Source organism: Vanessa tameamea, chromosome 13 (assembly GCF_037043105.1).
Source record: "Vanessa tameamea isolate UH-Manoa-2023 chromosome 13, ilVanTame1 primary haplotype, whole genome shotgun sequence".
Lineage (NCBI taxonomy): Eukaryota > Metazoa > Arthropoda > Insecta > Lepidoptera > Nymphalidae > Vanessa > Vanessa tameamea.
The window spans coordinates 11,552,333-11,574,026 of NC_087321.1; the positions used below are offsets into that span (position 1 = coordinate 11,552,333).

The 21,694-nt window shown below is 33.6% G+C and overlaps 1 protein-coding gene across 1 annotated transcript in view; it reads left to right on the plus strand.

Moving 5' to 3' along the window:
* LOC113394920 (uncharacterized) overlaps positions 1-21,694 on the plus strand; it is a 66,314-nt gene that overhangs the window by 25,896 nt on the left and 18,724 nt on the right. Inside the window, exon 3 of the mRNA XM_026632390.2 lies at positions 21,343-21,454. Within this exon, the coding sequence (XP_026488175.2) occupies positions 21,343-21,454 (112 nt within the window). The remainder of the gene's footprint in view (positions 1-21,342; positions 21,455-21,694) is intronic.

Below are 21,694 nucleotides of genomic sequence, written 5' to 3' on the forward strand. Positions count from 1 at the left end.
TATTTTCTACTCTTATTTCCTTTTTTTTTTATTGATGACATTTTAGCTTTTGAATAGCTTCAAAGCTACCAAATAAAAAGAAGTTAATCGACTAACAAAAATAGTGGAAACTGAACTATTTTATCTTTGCCTATTTGCATACAGATAATAATGTCTCATAATGCGTGCGCCGTTTGGTTAGTATTTTCAATTAAAAATACAAGAACTTTGGGTAGATGTTATTACGATAACTTGTTTTGTTTTATTGGCCCATTTACGAAATTGTTCAATTTATCCACTACCCACTTTAGGTAATCATTCGGTATGATTAATTCATTCGTTTATAAACTCCTTCAATTCGATAACAGACAACCTCAACCGGTACAAGTCCACACTTTATGTCTTTACATTTTCTTTGTTAGCTTCTCATAATTATTATATGATATAATTACAGACTTCGTTTGTTTGTTCGCGATAATTTCAGGATTTTTTGGTAACGGTTGGTAGCCCTTTCTGCTATTCCGTCGCGGTGATTCTACCGCTAAATAGCAGTATTTCATATTGTTGTGTTCCGATTTTAAGGATGAGTAAGCCAATGCAACTACAGGCACAAAAGCCATAATACCTAAGTTCCCAAGGTTACTGGCGTATTGGTGATATGAGAAATGGTTATATCTTACAGTACCAATGTATATGGGCAGTGGTGACCATTTACCATTAAGTGGCGTTTTTGCCAGTCCGCCTACACCTACGTGACATAAAAAACTAATTATTGCTGTTTATATTCATTTAAATTCTATCGTTATTATCCATTACTTTCTGAAAATTAACTAATAAGCTGTTAAATACCTTCAAGTACCAGGTGAATTGCTAAAAGCATTGTCAAGTGTTGGATATAAGTTATCGTGTCAGCTAACAGACCTGATAAAGTTTTGTCAGGAAGTCTGTGCTTTTAGTCTATATTCCAGCAAACCTCGAAACGTAACCTTTCGTGTACTTTCTCTGACTGACTGGAAGACAAGCCCATTCCCACAATATTTTTTAATGATTAGGATATAATGATAAAAAAAACAGACACAAAATTTGTCGCGCAGTGTTCGATATTATTTGGTGACGAATGATTATCAATTTTATTACTATTTAATATATTTACTATCTTACATATTAATAGCGTAAGCCGATATTTGTCCCAATGATTTTGGGACGCTGGCTGCATATAGGTTATAGTCTCATTTTGAAGAGCTCCAGTCGTATATGTGCAGAAAATTAAAGATTGCAATTTACTAAGGCGAAGTTTCGCGGGAGACCCACTAGTAATATTTGAACGATACACGATTCAAAACCGCGTATTACGATAAGTAGGTTACAACATTTCACGAGTGAGGCAGTATCTACTGATTTCGTATAGAATAGGACTGCTGTTCGAAGTTAAAGTTCGCTTGTACAAAACCCTACGAACAAGGTAGTTAGGTTTCGTATATGTGATGAAATAATATTTATATATTCATGCATCTTCACTATGTGATGTGCTATTGTTTACACAATTTATTTCTTTTAACAACCTTTGCTTACAACAAACATGTAATTATTTAAGCAAAAATACATTAAACTTTACCACAATCACAGTCGGCCTTGAATGTATTTTTATTGACATAGTATAGAACTTGTATTCAAGGTATATGTTTAGAATATACTTAGGTTTTTAAACTTTATATAATTCCGGATTCGGTAGTAGTTTTTATATTTAATTTGTTTTAAAATTACGATCTAATTGCGTTTGCAGTTCGAATGAAGTACGTTTTCATTATGGTTTAGATATTTTATAAATTAAATCTTTACTATAAGTTACTTGCTCAACTTTTGTTTCTAAGTAATTTCTAAGTTTTTTTTTTTAGACATGTGATAGCCTAAAAATATACGAAACATTCGAAACACGAGAAAATCTTGTCTTAAAAATAAATTACACCCTATACAGGCTTGCAATTTTGTCTTTGTAGCTTCATATATCTAAAATAAGTATCATATTTATAATTTTATGACCACACGAGAAACTAATTCTATCATAAATCACAATACACTTGTATAAGCAAGATATAGGTACATAAACTTGATCATAGCATTTCCTTGAATTTAAAGTAACTAGATTCTGATGAAAACACCGTCGGCTCCATAGCAGTATAACGTAAGATACCACGGTTGAAAGTTGCCGCAACCTTGACGACATTCCTTTGTTTTCGCGCCAGTTCCTCGAGATATCAAGATATGTAGGTAGAGTGGTCATCGACGTCACAGCTGACTCTTCCTTGATTTACGTCAATGATATGACGTGTTGTGACGTCATTGGCTGTTATAATGATGCATACGAAAGTAAACTGGTTTCAAACGGCTGATCAACATCAAAACTAATTCATTGGCAGATTGACTTATAAATTAACTTAAGTAATTTAATTGGTGGAAAAGTATGACTTGGGCTTCTTGCCGGTTTTTCTCGGTAACATCTGCATTCTAAACCGGCGGTAACTTTGTTTTGGAAATTTTGTTTATTCTTGTAAAAAAATCACGATTCAGAATTCTTTGTAAGAACCTATTTGGATAAAGTATATTTTTAGATGTGACATTAAAAAGGTAACTTAGTGTCGTTCAAAGATACTGTATTAAATAAATAATTCGCACCATTGTCATTTTAAGTAGGTCCTTTTATTTGATAGTAGGATTATGTGCAAGCCCATCTGGGTATATTCCACCCACTCATCAGATACTCTACCACCAACCAGTAGTACTCAGTATTGTTGAGTTCCGGTTTAAAGGGTGAGTGAGCCAGTGTAACTAGAGGCACAAGAGACATAACATCAGAGTTCCCAAGGTTGGTAACGCATTGGCGATGTAAGAAATGGGTTATATTTCTTACAGCAACATTGTCACACATAGGCGGTGATGACCACTTACCATCAGATGGCCCATTCCTCTACCAATATCGTAAAAACAAAGGTCCCAGGTATGCCAGTGTATTGAAAATCCACCCTAATTATTGACATAACTTAAACAAGCTCAAATAATAATATTTATGGAATCAATAAATAAAATAATACGGCTGGAACAATACACTATTAATAAGCTGTTATAATTTATTGTAATAAAGTTTCGAACTGTCGGTGAATTTCGTTAATGTCGACATTTAAAGATTAAATTATTCGAACATGAATTGATTTAATGTACGCATTTCTGTCAAAACATAAATCCATTGAAGTCAGATACGTATTCAAATGTGCAGCAGCTGTTACGCTTTTGAACTGGATTTTTTTCATGATGTTTCGAAAATGTACTGAACAACATCAAAGCAATGTCAAAATCTCGCTGTGAAAAGATTTTATGAGAATTTTTTCTTCTGTAAACTTTATATGATAAGATTAAAATATGATTATTTATTCATAGTCTTTTATTTTTTCAACTGTATATACAATAAATAAGACTAAAAACCTAGTTTTATACGTTCAAAATGTTACATTAACAGCCTGTAAATATCCCACTGCTGGGCTAAGGCTTCCTCTCCCTTTGAGAAGAAGGTCTTGGAGCATATTCCACCACTTTGCTCCAATGCGGGTTGGTGGAATACACATGTTGCAGAATTTCGTTGAAATTAGACACATGCAGGTTTCCCCACAATGTGTTCCTTCACCGCCGAGCACGAGATGAATTTTAAACACAAATTAAGTACATGAAAATTTAGTGGTGCTTGCCTAGGTTTGAACCCGAAATCATCGGTTAAGATGCACGCGTTCGAACCACTGGACCATCTCGGCTCTTGTTAAATTGTATATACTGATAAAAATTGGCCTTTAAATTTAAATGAACATGTAATATCCTTTATAATATAATAAATATCTTAAACCTCATAAGATTCTCATATATATGTAAGGATTTAAGTGTGTTATATGTTCGCTGTCGCGTTTGTGTTGGGGTTAGCTTAGGAGATATATACGTATGTACACACTTTTTTAGTGAGCTTCTATACTTTGTAAGGTAATTCTTAACTTAAATATCTGCTACACTAATATTCGTAAAACTTCTAGTAAGGGTTTTAATTTTACGTAACATAAAAAACGTACCACAAATACGAACTTTAAAAAATAATAGAAGAAAGAATATATTTCATACAAGTCCAGTGCGTTCTTTTTTAATCTTACGTTACAAATAAAACTTTAGTCTACTTATAAAAGTCAAGAGTGGGTCGTTTAGTCTTGCCAACAAGTGGGTCAGATTCGATTGCCTCTCAACGACCACTTTCACAGAATAATACGCTTTGAACTTTAAAGTATAACAATTGCTTAGAAAACTGAGACTATATACTAACAGTGCCCGCCGTTTCGCCCGCGTGGATATCAATTTGTGACTAAGATTACACGCTGTATACGCCCACGTGCAGGCAGCTCGATAGCACTTTTTCTTTCGAGCTTGCTTTATAAATACCAATACTGCAGACTGAGAAATTATTTATTATTAAAATTAATATTAGTTCAGGACAATATAGCTTTCTGAAAGGTGATTTTTTTTTAAATTGGTCATTAATATCATACTTTATCGATTACAAACAAATCTTTTTTCCTTATAGTATTACTATAGTCGTAGATATACGAGTAGACTGGTATAGATTACCTTACGATCGTATAAGTTCAAGTCTCTGGTTATTCGTTCCTAGTTTATGTAATCCAGAGCTGTACATAAATTTACGTAAATTATATAATACGTCTCAATCTTCTTGTCATATGAAAAAAAACGACGACGGTATAGAGTTATTGGGTTTATCTTGGAATATTGACAGTTATACACTCTTGTGCCTCGAAAAGGAAATAAAGCCTTTGGCTCAGCGCTTGAACACTCTTGGGTATAACGGATTACCGTCCCATGTGAGGGAATAGAGAGGAATATTTACGTTTGCAGCGTTTGCAGGAACGTCGTTCTGAGAATGTGAAAGTGTCGAAAACTTTCAATGTCGGTAGAAGGATTTCGATTTATTGATTCTGCTATTATGCAAGGAAAACGATTTAATTCGCTATCTGTAAATTAAACATTACTTAAGTTTAATAGTAAAGTGCTAATGATATGTTATTCGATTCTACGTAATAATACCTGAGTAGGTAGCCGAGATGGCCCAGTGGTTAGAACGCGTGCATCTTAACCGATGATTTCGGGTTCAAACCCAGGCAGGCACCACTGAATTTTCATGTGCTTAATTTGTGTTTATAATACATCTCGTGCTCGGCGGTGAAGGAAAACATCGTGAGGAAACCTGCATGTGTGTAATTTCAACGAAATTCTACCACATGTGTATTCCACCAACCCGCATTGGAACAGCGTGGTGGAATATGCTCCATACCTTCTCCTCAACGGGAGAGGAGGCCTTAGCCCAGCAGTGGGAAATTTACAGGCTGATTATGTTTATTATTATTTATAGGTATATATATATAAATGTAATGTTTCCGTAATCGACTTCATGGCAAATTTTATTAGAATCTGTGAAGTCATTCGAGCGTGATTTACTAATAAATATCATTATTTATTATATTAGCTAAGAAACTATCAGATGTGAATAAGTTCTTCAGTATCAAAGGTAATGAGACTGTTAAACAATCTTAGAAATAGCTTTTGAGACGTATTTAATAAAAATATTTATTGAAACACGCTAACGTAGTTTTGTTATTAGTATTAGCTCGTAATATTGGGCAAATGCTTCCTTTTTCTGTAGGACAAAAGATTGCAGCTTACTTCTATATACTAGTCCAGTGCAGGTAGCTCAGTGGTAGGGCTTCTGTGCAAGTCCGCCTGGGTAGGTACCACGCTTTCAACAGATATTATATCGCCAAACAGCAATACTTAGTATTATTGCGTTGTATTTGAGCGAGCCAGTGTAACTGTAAACACAAAAGGCATAACATCTTAACTCCCACGGTTGGTGGTGAATTGGTGTGCTGTATGAAATGGTTAATATTTTTACAGCACAATATTTCATCTATGGGCATAAGATAGTGATGACCACTTAGCATCAGGTGGCCCATGTGCCGGTCCGCCTGCGAATTACATTAAAAAAACATACATGTGCCAGAAAACCATAGATCATGTAAGTTTTCTCGTGACGTGTGATCTCAGTAATGCTTCGATTAAGATACTTAGTCTTTAATGAAGTTTATAGTCTATGTAATATTCAATTAGATATTACAAACAGGGTAAATCGAGTAGCTCGACTCCGTCGTAATCGGTTAATGAACTGGTGGAACCCAATTTTCAAGCGGCGGATTGCAGCATCGTTAACCGACTCCAATTAAATATATTTGATTCAGCACTTTGATATCGTGGATACTATCTTTTGTCATTGAATTGCCCGTTCGGTCCATCAGTCCTAATGTTGCCAGCCCTCCTGTTTATTCTAGGACATTTCCTGACGTTTAAATCTGGTGCCTCGTTTCAGTTTTAAAAAATATACGACAATAAGTCCTTAACCTAAAAAAAAATCTTAGGGTACTTGATCTCACAGTTATTACTAGATGTAACGTTATGAAAATTAAGTATCTCTATTAATAAAATTTTAAAAGTTTTAACATTATTCTTATAATTTATATTTCCATTTTAATTAAGAAATTTTAAAACCGTTGTCTTGTGTTGTTGTGTTTTTTATGTTCGAGAAGAAAACCTAATATTCCAAAAATATATAAAACATTTATTTTTATATACCAGTCAAAGTGTTGACTGAATTATACGTTGGTAACTTTCCGATTCAATTGTATTAAATGGTCCTTATTTATCAAGTCATCAAAAATTTATTATATCGTGATTACGATTGTTCTCGAACTCCTTATTAGGTGTTGGGCTCTTCGACTGCTTTACGTAGTATTGTCTAACGCCTACTGATTAGTCTTTTATTTTTAAAACACATAATTTATTTTTCGTTTTTTCCCGTTGAAAACACGTTGCTGATGGTAATCCTTCACTAGTCTCGATAGCTTTCAGTTTGTTCCCGAGTAAACAAGCTGGGCGCTTTTTGAATCCATTCCATTAATGGATTTCAAAGACCATTGCATTTAATTAGCTCCAGCTATGTATACATTATATTCTCTTATTTATTTAAACCTTTTATCAGCTCCGTTATTGATCGAGGGTAGTGTCTGGTCGAATGCTTGGAATAGTAAGGTAGTTTTTCAATTTGAAATATATTATATTGGATTTTAGTTCATATTGATATTAAATTGAATAGTCAAATTTAAAAGAAGCATTTTTAGAAGACGAATATGGTTTTTTGTGCGTTAAAGTTTAAAGATCGAGAAATTTCAAAGTCACGTTACTAGAATCCAAGAAATCGAAGTCTTTTGAATTGAAACAATCATAAAATTAATACAAAGTACACAAAATACAAAAAATGTAGTAGACTCGATCTCGGTTTGTTACTGGTAACTGCACGCTTATTGGCAACATTAATATATAACAATTAACGACTGACGAATGTACGGGACAGTACCTACTTACAAGCCCATAATATCGTACGATGCAGATTACCGGCTGTCATAAAGCTCATAATTGATCAAATTATTGTTATGTCACATACATTATATGTGCCATTGAAGATTAATGGTTCGTAAACACTTAATGAGCTGATATAGCCCCGTGGCTAGTTGATTGAGAGCTAACAGCAAACATGGGCAAACCTAGGCGAGCAGCATTGAGTTTTTATATACTAAATTTTTGTTTATAATTCATCTCGTGTTCGGCGTTAAAGGAAAATTGCATGTCAGATAAAATTCTGCCACATCCATAATCAACGAACAACATTGAGCAGCGTGAAAGAAACAGATCCAAACCTTCTTCTCTAAAGGTTCCACCCAGCAGTGGAAAATTTATTTATACATTGAACACTTGAGAAAAATGAATATTCAATATTATTCTGCTTGGCCAGTGGGGAACACCATAATTGAAAAAAAAATAAAGAGTGATAGAGATCTGGATCTCCTTTTTCGATCAGAGTAGTTTGATTTTTATAAATAGAAGTATAAAAAATAAAATTCTTTTCTTACTGAAATAAGCACGACACAATAATTTACACATCAAATAGACAAGAATCTTTCTCATCGACTTGGCTTTCCGATTCGCAAGTGATTAATATGTGTAATCGTATAAAATGTGACTATAAATAATACTCAGCTGCACGAATTAACTTTATAGAACAATTTTACTTTAGATAAATGTATTTTAGATTTTGTTTTCGACAGTGTAGGTATTCGTGAGATTAAGCCGTGAGTGTGTTACGTGTGATTTAATTGTTAGCAAAGAGTTCCTATTGAATTAATTCCCTGTTCTTCTCGATAGAATTAACATTTCGAACCGAATTTGAAATTTAATTCAATCATAAATAACAAAAAACAAAAAATAACAATGTGCATGTGAAAGCTCAATAAAGTAAATATTTATATTTTAGTTTTTGAATCTACATTCCAGAAAAAATATATCGAATCCATTTTACTAAATTTTTAATTTTATTTAATATATTTTTAATCGAATACATTTTACAAACAACAACAAAAATACAAAAATATTTATAAATGTAGTGATCAATAAACAGAGAGATAAACTATTGACTTGAAATTGATTCACGATTATCCTCTGGACCATATCGGCTCACGGTATCAGTGTAATTTAACATGAACGAGGCGTAGCGCAACGTTGCACTGCGTTGCGTAACGCGACGTTGGTCGCGTCAGCCTCGATGCGCTACGAAGCTTGATAAATGATGTAGCTAACAGAGAATACACGTACACGATAGCCAGAGGAGACAAAGCATTATTTGATGCTAGTCGGTTGGTAATTAATCAGAGCTATGCGCTTTGACAAATTACGAATCATTGGAAAATTAATCTCGTTCAGGGAATCCGTACAATTTGTAACCTAGTCGTATAATTGATGCAACGTATAATGCATCAGAAATGAGATTTGCCGAATTACTAAGTAGAGTAACTTCGTATTGTGAATCTTTGAGCTGAAGAGATAAAGTGGCGTAAGGAGGTTAGTATGGCGCATAAGTGATCTAAATCTTATATCAGACTTGTGTGAAACTATCACTTTTCCCCCGAACCCTTGCCAAATGTATTGATAACTTAAAGATAATTTAAGAATATTGCAAGTTCAAGTCTTAGAACCGAGTTTGATGACAAGCATAGCAAAAGGTTTAAATATTATAATTATAATCGACTCGATTATCTTATGGAGAATACTAAATGAAACGTTACTATGTAGGTATATTAAAAGAGCTCAGAATGCCCAATTGAACACTTTGATCTTTATTTATCGGTCACGGGCTCTGTTAAAAATATAACCAAATTGAATTGTCAGCAAATTGAAATTGTTGTGTTTGAAATTCATATCAGGCGTTATGGTGTAAAAAATTATAAATTTAAATGTAACATGAGCTACAGCCTCGATTAAAGCTTCGAAATCCTCTCAAAAAAACACCAAGCAGATAAGTATCAACTACTTGTTTTTTGCTAAAATGAATACAAAACATTTTATTCCCTGGACACATGGTATATGTACTAGTTTTAAATTACCAATTAGAGTTTGAGAAATAAATACTGACAACTGAATCTTTGACCATAGAATCTGTGAATAAATAATAATTCTGATATACTACCAATATTGATAAAATTCCATTTTTAAACGGTGTAAAAAAGTATGACGTTCATACTATGAATTGAGCAAAAGTAAAAACTCCAAGGTTACATTATTGTTTTGTTTATTTAAATAGTACGTCATCTTCCTAGTGATTGTAATAAGTATTAAAAGAACAAACATCATCAAGACTAGACTAGACTAATCCTTATCTAAGAGACTATAAATCCATAATAATAGCCCCGTCATCATCATCATCCTCCTGGCGTTTCCCAATTTTATTTGGGGTCGGCGCGGCAAGTCTTTTTTCATTCTTCTCTGTCTCATCTCACAAGTAACATTCTTTCCAGCCATATCGTTTTTTGGTCGTCCCTTTTCTCTATATCCATCCATGTTCATGCTCAAGACCATTGGCCCGTCCATGTATTTATTAAATAAAAAAGACTGCCATTATTATAATTTAAAAATTATACTGCTATCACGTGTACAGTGCCGCATGCGGGAATTCTTTTAGAAGTTGGCTTTTCTGAACATAGCTTCTTAAACGAGTCTACTATATCAAAACGAATCGTTTCTTGAATATAATACCGGACATTCCTCACCATACAATACACCTGTGCCAATTATTTACATCTAAAAGCCGAACAAGTGATGAGCGAATGGTACACAGAGCTGTACCATTTTATCTATATTAAACTGATTCAAGTATCGAGCATTTGAACTCATAAAAAGTGCACTTCACTTCACTTGTACTGTCCTAAGGGGTTTCGTTGTAAATAAGTGCACACAGACTCATAATAGCGAAATGTTTGATCGTAAAAGTTAACAAACTTCTACATTGCGGTAATAACTTCAATAAAGTTGGAGCACCTGAACACTGAAGGCACTGCGGGCGGGCGTAATTTATATATACACGAGCTTTGTTGAACTTACGCCTTTATGTGACGTCGGAGCTCACACATTTGAATTAGTGCTGTAATGACGTTAGTTGCAGGAACACTAATCACCAAGACAATAGGGAATAATGCCTAAAATTCTAATTACTAAAGTTTTTTCGAACATGGCAAGTTATGAAATAAAAATAAAAATTTAACCGAGATTAATTGCCAAGAAACTGCATGTGTTATATGGGTTAATATCTATTAAATTCCTTTATTGTTACGTCAACGAATACTTTAAATCAATCTTTTATCTAATAATGTGATGTCTATTAATGTTTTTAATATAGGTTTACATACTTATTAAGGTGCAATTGATTTTTAATATCATATTATTTTTCTATATAAGTGCAAGGTGTAAAAGTCAATTCATATATTTCAGTTTGTGCATTGAATACATAATTATATGGATCAGTTCATTTTTTAATTAATTAAATTTTGCATTCCAGTACTTTCAGGTCTCGGCTATTCATATTTTAACACCTGCGCCAGAATACATTTAGCTAATTGCGCAAGAAACTGCTATATTCCTCGCTAGTTATTTCAAAGAAATTTTGAATACCAAATAAGTTACGATGACTCAATATTTATACTTATATTTTACAAAATACGTTAAATATAAGGATCGCAAAAGAAAAATAGGTTTTGTTTCACATGTTTGAAAATGGAATTGTTGTTTGGTTCTTGCAAATAACAAGTTAAATGAAGGGATGAATGAGAGCTGGGAGGTAAAATTCAACCGCGACTGGATCGTGATTTCAAATGAAATAAAACGATTCAGTTCAGAAACAAATGAAAATCGAATGGATGTGATCGATTTTCGAATGATATCGAAACAAAATTGATTCTGCACACACAATGCGTCCGTTCGCTTGCTTAAGTTAATTGCAAAATTTGATATTTATTTTTAATTGCTGACTATAATTTAAGCTACCATTAATGTACATTGCAATGCACATCGCATTAAATGATAAATATTCAGATGATAATAAGTATCATGAAGGAAAATGGTAATTTTCAGAATTAAAAACTATGACAACTTATATTATACAATAAACTAAATATTTTTTAACGGCTTTTTTATATTGATTGATATGCGAAGTATCTCTTATTTCCTGAGGATTTCATTTCTTGCAATACAATTTGTCATCAAGACGTCCCCCATCGAAACAGATCGAATAGAATCTGAATCACCACAAACTTCCCCTCTCATTGCAAGAAATGTGATCTGTGAGAGTGTTTTTATCAACCTAAGGGGTTCCGCAAGAAACCAATTTAATTCCAAAATGATATGTTCAATCAACATAGTATTGTTTCAGTTTATATTTAAAAATATTTAGTTAAATAAGTGAGGTAAACAATTTTTCAAATATAAGTTAGATGTGGATGTTTTAATATTATTATCAAAAAAAAAATTTTGCTATACTTTTTTAAACTAGTTCCAGGCCGCGGTTTCGCCCGCGTTTAACTGACCTTTTCTGTACATTGTCAAATGTGTATGCCAAATTGCATAATGATCATCGGTTGAGTAGTTAGGACGTTAAAAGCGTAACGAACAATCAAACAAAGTTGCACATTTATAATATTAGTTAGAAAGACAGAAAGAATGACTCTTACAAATATTGAAAATTATAATCAAAATAAATTATGATTTGAAAAAGAATTTTAGACATCAATAATGCATAGAAAAGGGTTTCACTTTATGGCGTATCTCTAAATGTGATTAATACCCATCTTGGGGGAGGTGCGTACACAATGCCGCCCTTCCCTAAATGAGTCACGCACGTCCAGACATAAACATAAAAGCGCCAGCAAGTGTCGTTAGAAGTGAAAATTAAGTACAATTGTTTTTTATGAGTCTACTGGAATTCGTCTAGTGGCTGGTTTCAAAGGAACGTCATTGAACTGTTATTACTTTTTATCGAGTATCTAATTGATCCCTATTTTCTACTGTACGTTATGTATGTATGTTGAATTGTTGTTGTTGACTCATTTTGTTAAATTAATTTAAAAGTTAGTTTTTTCCGTGAATATAACGTTTATTCAACAGAACCGGCGAGTAATACAGTAGTTCCTTTTTTTCATCAATATTATACTTGTATCCTAAATAAAATAAACAAATATATGCAATAAAATATATTTATATAATCTTGTACAGAATAATATGTTTTATCTTTATAAATATAATTTACACGAGCTTTCAAATACACGTTCAAATACAAATATATTGTTATAAAATTCCTCAAAAAACTTTAAATTGGTGGTTCAAAGAACTGTCGAAAGAAGGTTGTCTTAAAAATATTTTAGCTAAAGATATAATGCGTAAAGTAATTAAACCAAACACATTGATAAATATTGTCTTACCTATTCTAAACTAAGAAAAATTAATCATGTCAACGAGAGTCGATCACCGAACTCCTCAGTAAGGTCACTGACGACGTGAAAAGAAACGCATCGACCTTACTCGATCACATGGTATGTTCACCAGTGCTCTATAAAACAAATTTAGATTTCAATGGTGTGATATTAATCTTCGTTGATCTATTTTCGATACTATTAAATGAGGAGACGCTTTTATTGTAATATCAACTATGTACAAAACCAATATATATAAATCTTATACCAAGGAGGTTTTAGTATATAATATTATTATGTAAGTGGCTCCGCTTTGCTGTTTCACCCGCTTTAAATTTAGATCAGGATTATTTATAGGAAATTTTGTAGGATGGATCAATAAAATGTTTTGTATTAATTCATATTTTTAACACTGTAATATTTTTGTTTTAAAATGTTTTTATAGAGGAAGAGGTGTTCGATGATTGACGACTAATGGTTTCCGTCTTTATAGGGCGTTTATTAAAAATGAAACAATTTTCATAATTAATGCTGCTTAAGCTCGATGAAGTGTACTTAAGTTTAAAGTCAAAGTTTTACAAGCACTTCACTCAAGCAATCACGGCTACGAGGGGATTTTAAGTTGGATAATATTATTAAATATTTGCTATGGAAATGCCAACGCGAGCGCCGTCCACATCGAGGTCGAGGGTGTATCTTGAACCGGCTCATTTATTAAAAGTTCTAGCTGGCGAATATATATTTCTCTATTCACATTTTGTAATTAGTTAAAATGGCCACGGTTCTTCAATAACCGACGTGCGCTCTATTCAATGCGGGTTATTTGACTTGGGATATAATAAACACGGTTTTTGTTGTGTGTGTTTTAAAGACAAATAATTTTGCAAAATACTAGCTAACCTGGCAGACGTCCTATTAGTGTATACTCGTATATTCCAATTGTCATGGCGATTAGTTGAATCGTGAACGGTATAGTTGATGTGTTGCAACGCCATCTAGCAGCGAGTTACAACAATGTGGATAGTATACAAACTTTGTTCAAGATTTCTAGGCCTTGACCTTGAATAAATTTACCGGAGTGAGGAATTGCTCGGGTAAGGAGGGTAACCTCGATTCCCGTACGAAGCCTGACCTAGGCCAGGTACTAAGACCTCACGGCGTCTCTATGAAAAATTACACATAAAAGCGGTCCCTCACCACCAGCACTCATTTAAAGTAACCTGACATTCGATTTTAAAAATTACGTCACAGTTCTGCCTCACTGATTCGCCAGCAGACGAGACAGTTGTTTTTAATGCTCAGTTCTTCTCTCTCAATAATGTAATAATGAATATTGTATGATAACAGGTTGGGCACAGTAATGCTCAGTCGTTTTCACTCATTTATGTAATGTTCGAATCTGAACTTAATACTTACGGAACCTCCTGGCGAGGAACCGCTCTCATATTTATCGGTGTAGTAGTCTGCTTATCTTTATTCAGTCATACCAAATTACATTTTTAAGTTTTATATGAAATACGTACAGTTGACGATGTATAAAAGTAAGGACGTGTGAAATTAAACTAATAAATAATAACTTAAACGTGATCAACGTTGGTAGTTTTTATTGTAAAAACCCAAACACGATCCCTCATGACGGCGTTGAATGATTACTTCTACTTTCATGGGTTGGGTTCTAGCCTGGATGTACAATCCATTAGTTATACTGGAATCTACCGCAAAACTTGCTATCCTTGTTGTGTACAGTTGCTGTTTGTTTACTGAAAACTGGAAGAGATAAACTAATTTTATTTGAAGGACTAACACTGACTATAATAAGTTACAACACGTTTCTAGTATCCGCGATAATTTTATGTTCTTGTTTTATAAAAATACTTCGCCGGTTTTACCCATGAAAAGTTTGTAATTGAATTTTCTTCGCATGCAAAACTCTATGGTTATTTGAATAAAAAACGCATTCTGGTTTTAAAATTCCAGCGCCTCACATCGCCCGTCACTCGCAGAATATGTTTTCCTACTCGTTGTTATTGCTGGCCGTAAATCTCTTGATTATCGTACAGCGTGAAAAATATTTTAAAAAATCTTGTACCTTTTATATAACGTAACACACGTATATTTGGCAAATAAAGCTACAATTTCTGACTGAATGGTCAATTATTGTGGTTGGCAACGTAACTTTAAGAAAATATTATATTGCATTTGGTTTAATTTTAGAATCAATATAAAAACTTTTTTCAAATAGACTACGCAAACAATTTCGGACAGTTAAAAGTTGCAACTCATACAAATTAACGAGTTTTAAATCGCTATTATTAAGTAGCACTTACGTGGTTCGTTTTGTCACATTTATACACAAATTCTTACAGTCCAGGATGACATTTCAGTTCGTAATGTTGCCCGTATACCTGAATAACGAACGGGTGACCCAAAAAATGGAACCCTTTCCTGTAACGCTTTCATTAATCATCGTTTACAAAATTGTACAATAAGGGTATATAAGTAACCCTAAATTAGGATTATTTTCATAAACAAATTTACTTAAAACAACGTGGATTATGAATACAAGGGTACGGTTACATATTGGTTTATTTATGAACTGTATTTTGTCTTGGACTAATTGTAAGTTATTTAAATGTTACCGTCTATTTAACAGCGACAGACCGTCCATTGTTATTAAATAGACTTTAATCAAGCCAACTGCTGCTGCGCTTTAGCCCTTTAAGAAGAAGGTTTAGAGCTTATTCCACCACGCTTCCCCAATGCGGGCTACTGTATTCACACATGGCAGAATTCCATCGATAGTAGAGAAAACTGACACGATGTATACATTCACCGCCGAGCACGAGATTAATTATAAATATAAATTAAGCATATAAAAACTCGTTGCTGATTTGCTTGCTTGCTGATCAACGCGTTCCAACCACTGGGCCTTCTCTATCGGCAATAAAAAACCGACATTTGACGTATTTACATGATGTGTTGCCAACAATAAATTGCTCTCGTGAAGTAACATTAAATTTGTATTATTCTGTATGTAAAAGTAATTAATATCACAAATGAGGTATTTTAATATTTGTTGTGTTAGTTTTTCTTGACTTTTATTTTATACAATAATAAAATAAAGTGTCGCCGTCACTTTATAATCTGTGCCGTGTATTTATTCACGTGTCGTGACCGATTTTAACTGTCGGCTATAAAATATTTACGACTATTTTTATCGTACGTCTAGTCGAAGCGTTATAATATAAAGCCTTCCCTAGCAATAATTGACATATTTATATTGATTATTTTTTTTAATGTAGTTATTTTCTCGTAGCATTAAAAATATTATTCATTTTTATATGAGGCGACTGTAAAGTTTAAGGACAAAAGTAACAGCCTTTAATTATACCACTGCTGGGCTAAGGCCTCTTCGCCCTTTGAGGAGAAGGCTTGGAACGTGTTCCACCACTGCTCCAATACGGGTTGGTGGATACACATGTGGCGGAATTTCGTTGAAATCTAGACACATGCAGGATGTTTTCTTTCACCGCCGAGCACGAGATGAATTATAAACACAAATTAAGCACATGTAAATTCAATGGTGCTTGCCCGGGTTAGAACCCGCAATCATCGGTTAAGATGCACGCGTTCTAAACCCTGGGCTATGTCGGCAAGGTTATTTAATTGACATAATTTATAAATCAATACTTTCCAGCACTCATTAATTAATTTCAAAATTTTCTAATGATGTAATATATAATACTCTTATTTTAATTTATTATCTCTTTAAGACTAAGCGTTTTTTTTTTTCAGTTTATTTTGAAAGAAAGTAAGGTGACGACATCAGATATGTATATATAGAATATACTTTCTCACATCGTGAACGCCAACCACGGAAAACATGATATTTTTTAAATATTGTCTTTAATTCCACCGGCTCATTAAATTTGCTATACACAATTACTTTCATTATGAGGGTTTAGTCATTAATTGTCAGTATTTGTAACTTTCATATTGCCTTGTATTTGTCTTCGTTACAAAAATTAAAATGTTAAAAACTGCCCAAGTTCACGATATTTCGACTCAGCTCGGCATCGGAGGCTTTTCAAATAAAAGTAGTTCAAACGATTCAAGTATATAGTGACTCTAAGCTAACTTGGTATATGATGCCTACAAATAAAACTACCCTGTTTACCGTCAACTTGAACTGCATAACTTTGAATATTTCTTACTTTTACAAACTTTGCTTCATAGAATACATAAACGATTCGCGCCTAACGAACTTCACTTTATAATTCATCTCGTGCTCGGCGGTGAAGGAAAACATCGTGAGGAAACCTGCATGTGTCTAATTTCAACGAAATTCTGCAACATGTGTATTCCACCAACCCGCATTGGAGCAGCGTGGTGGAATATGCTCCATACCTTCTCCTCAAAAGGGAGAGGAGGTCTTAGCCCAGCAGTGGGAAAATTTACAGGCTGTTTATGTGTATGTATGAACTTCACAGGTTACCCTTTGTCGAAGGGTTAACAGTTAACAAACATACAAGGCGGTTATATCAACAATTAGCTTTCGAAACTCTCACAGAGTCATAATCTTCACAATTAATAATAATATAATCGAATCTAATTTAGTTCTAACTAGTGGAAAATGACATTCACACTTTAAAAAGTATTAATCATCTTTACATCACCAATGGGCCACCACTTTGGAAACTAAAGATGTTATTTGAGCTCTTGGTTACACTGGCTCATTCACCGTTTACACTGAAACACAACATTACTAAGTATTGCTGCTGTTTGTGCTGAGTGGTTGGTATCTACCTAGACGGGCTTGCACACAGCCCTTGAAATAAAAATTAAATATCATATTTAAAACGAAACTTGTTTGTGAAATGACAAGTAGGTACATTCTCTAGTCGTCATTTGTGCAAAGTATTTTATTTTTTAATTCGCATGTCGTAATAAATACTGTTTGTTCGTCACGAATCATTTTCAACAATGCGTCACGCTCGGATGCTGGAAATCAATTTACTTTTGTTTCTCCATTCGGTATAATGACACTGAAAGAACTTATTGAATAACCGCAACGAATCTAACTTATTGTAAGGAGCTGTATCTGTTTTGCTTAGAACTTGGATGGCCCATGTATAAGGTTAAATTTTTTTTTAAGAGGACTACAAGAGCTGAGTGCCCTTGAGAATCGCACACACACACTTACAAAATCGACAAAAACGGCAAGCCCGTGAACTAATGGTTAAACGAGGTGACGAGGTTACGCCCAAATATTCTAATAGATGGCACCAAACCGAGCGAAGTAAGATCAATCATAAATCTCATAAAAAATAGATAGGACAACAGAATTATTTTTATTTCTTTCGATGTTAGTTACTGACATTTGCAGCAAACTATTGAGTCGTGACATGTAATACTCGATCCAAATTTTCGTATCTTACAGCTTAAATTTAATGTCATGCTTCTATCGCTTACGAATAATTCTACGTTAAAAAACTCAGTGGTTACTCTATTTATATTTTTTTAATTCGTTTAACCTGTTAAGGTGCATGATAACTTTTATAATTAAATAAAAACTACAATCGATTTTACCTTATTTTATTCGTTTAAGTTCTATTAATTAAAGACTTTATTAAGCAGTCATAATTGATTTAGTATTTTCTGAGGAATCGAATTACATCATTAACAATTATATAACTTGAAGCATTTAAGCAAAGACGGAATGTTTTACTTGAGTTGCTGCAGTTTCGAACTGAGTGACGTTTTAAAATAGTAAATAGAAAGGTATTTATGTCATTATAATATGATTTGGTCTTCAACAGTGTTATATTTAAATGCAAAAAGATTATAAAGGTTTCGGTCCAATATTTCCTAAAAAAAGTAAAGTAACAGCCCGGAGAGCCGAGATGGCCCAGTGGTTAGAAGGCGTGCATCTTAATCGATGATTTCGGGTTCAAACCCAGGCAAGCACCACTGAATTTTCATGTGCTTAATTTGTGTTTATAATTCATCTCGTGCTCGGCGGTGAAGGAATACATCGCGAGGAAACCTGCATGTGTCTAATTTCAACGAAATTCTGCTACATGTGTATTCCACCAACCCGCCTTGGAGCAGCGTGGATATGCTCCAAACCTTCTCCTCAAAGGGAGATGAGGCCTTAGCCCAGCAGTGGGAAATTAACAGGCTGCTAATATAACAGCCCGGAAATTTAGGATAAGGTTTGGATCTTATTTCACTATACTATAGGTTTCCTCACCATGTTTTTCTTCACCGCCGAGCAGAGATGAGTTATGAAAACAAATTTACATGAAAATTCAGTGCCTTGCCTGAGTTTTAACCCAATGGCCCGTATCGGTTCAACTCGTTTGCTAAACTAAACTAAATAGGCTTTAGCGTACTATTGTGAAAATAAAAGATGTACCATTGTTTTGGTCAATGAACAAAACTAACCAATTACGAAATGACAACAAACATCAGCTGTCCCTCAGAGATTGCTCAGCTGGTGACGTTAGTTGCATCTTGACGACTAAATAATTGACTTCTCGGTAATAATCAACAAGTACTAAGCATCAAAACTGAAATGCCGTTTTTGTATCAAATATGTCTCTGGTGATATTAGTCCAGTATATGTAATACGATTAATTTATTTAAGCTGCGACAGAACAGCAGTTTATAATGTAACCAAAATTTTAATCGACAGCCAATATACGACACAATGATTATGAATTGTTTATTAAATAAAAGCTTTTTTTTTTTTAAATTAAGAATAAAAGCGGCCACATTTCTACCACAAAACAGATTCCAGAGATATGTCCTCGTACAAAGTGTAACACCTCTAGCGCTCTCATTATAAGAGCCCTTTGTCCCGCTGTGGCTCACAAACGCGGTGTTGCGTTACTTTCTTATCGAAGCTCCTTCACCCACGAGCCCTACCTGCGGAACGTCATCGTGTAGTTTTTGAGTTTTAGCGACGAATAGAGAGTATATTGATCGTCGTTCAAGGCAACAGCACTGCAAGGCCGATGTCTAGGTATATAATACAACGCAATTGGAAACGATTATGACTAGGCAAATTTTACTATATATATATATATATATATATATTTGTTAAGAGTAAATATATAGAGTGACCATACAAAATTTAATTATAATATCAAGCTCAGTCATTAAAATCATTTAAATCTTATGAATAAATAATTATCTGTATAATTGTGTGTTATTTTTTTTATTGAGAATTAAAAACATGTAGGTAATAACATATTGATATATCTGGGTTAACGCGCAAAACGAAGGTTACTACGAGGCGGTACCCTATGTAGACACTACGGTTAGATTTGTGACATTAAATAACACAACGACAAATACTTCGTTCTACAATATTGTTACACGTACAGCCGAAGCTATTGACGAATTTATGTCACTTTCTCTTCGCTTTTTAGGTCAAATATCCAGACCTATATCAGATAGTTATTTCTAAAACATTGTTCTACGTATATACGTAGATTACGTATCTAAAAAAATAATAATTTGTTTCATATTAGACAAAAAATACGTAAAAATCAATATCCTATACCTTTTACATGATTGTAGGGCTTTGTGCAAACCCGTCTGGGTAGGTACCACCCACTCATCAGATATTTTACCGCCAAACAACAGTACTCAATATTGTTGTGTTCCGATTTTAAGGGTTAGTAAGCCAGTCTAATTACAGGCACAAGGGACGTAACATCTTAGTTCCCAAGGTTGGTGGCGCATTGGTGATGTAAGGAATGGTTAATATTTCTTACAACGTGGTGGTGGCCACTTACCATCAGGTGGCCCATTAGCTCGTCCGCCTACCGATATCATAAAAAAAAATCCTGCAGTTCATACGTCTATAGATATATAGATATATAGTCTATTCCAATCTAAAAAGTAATAAAGATAAACAGACCTTAGATTTACGTTTTCCATACGATTTATTACTTACTCAGTCATACTGTGCAATACTAACATTTCTTGCTTTATATGTGATTATTTATAGAAGAACACTTATATCCACTATACTTTTACTTCCAAAGATCCGATAACAGCTTCGCCGACGTTCAAAACCCCATTTTTAAAAAATACTTGAATTATTGAAGTATGTACAGCAGGTGCACGATTTAACTTAAAAAAAAATTCAACTACTAAATAAAAAATAGTGATGCTCGTCTGGATTGAATATATTAACTGCAGTTTATTTACAATATCATATCATATCATACACATATATTAAACAAGTCGTCGCAAGCGGCTTTTCACATTTGTAATGTTAATATAATTTAAACAAAATATACGAACTTCCTTCATCTGACGTCATAGATACATAAGACTGGCTCTCCTATTGACCAAATCCCTTTGTACTTTACCTACTTCTTAAGTTGTCAACGTTCTTTTGTTTCAGGGGGACGGTAGCCTGCTCCTTAAAAAGGTGGGCCTCGATGACGAAGGCCTATACGAGTGCGGCGTGGAAAATGAAACTGCGTATGTTGATAGAGTCAATCTAACAGTCAGAAGTGAGTATGGTTCGTTGATGATTTATCTATGATAGTGATTACTTTATTAATAATATCTATAATTGTTTTATTATAGATTTTGTTTTGAACGATGAGACATGAATTTTTCCAGGTAAATAAGATGGTTCAAAGTTCATCAAAATTGATTAGAGTTTCTAAGTAAAAGTTTTAACTTATTGTTATAAGACAAAACTTTCTTAACAAAGCTATAATAATAAATATGATATCCTGTTTTTGTAG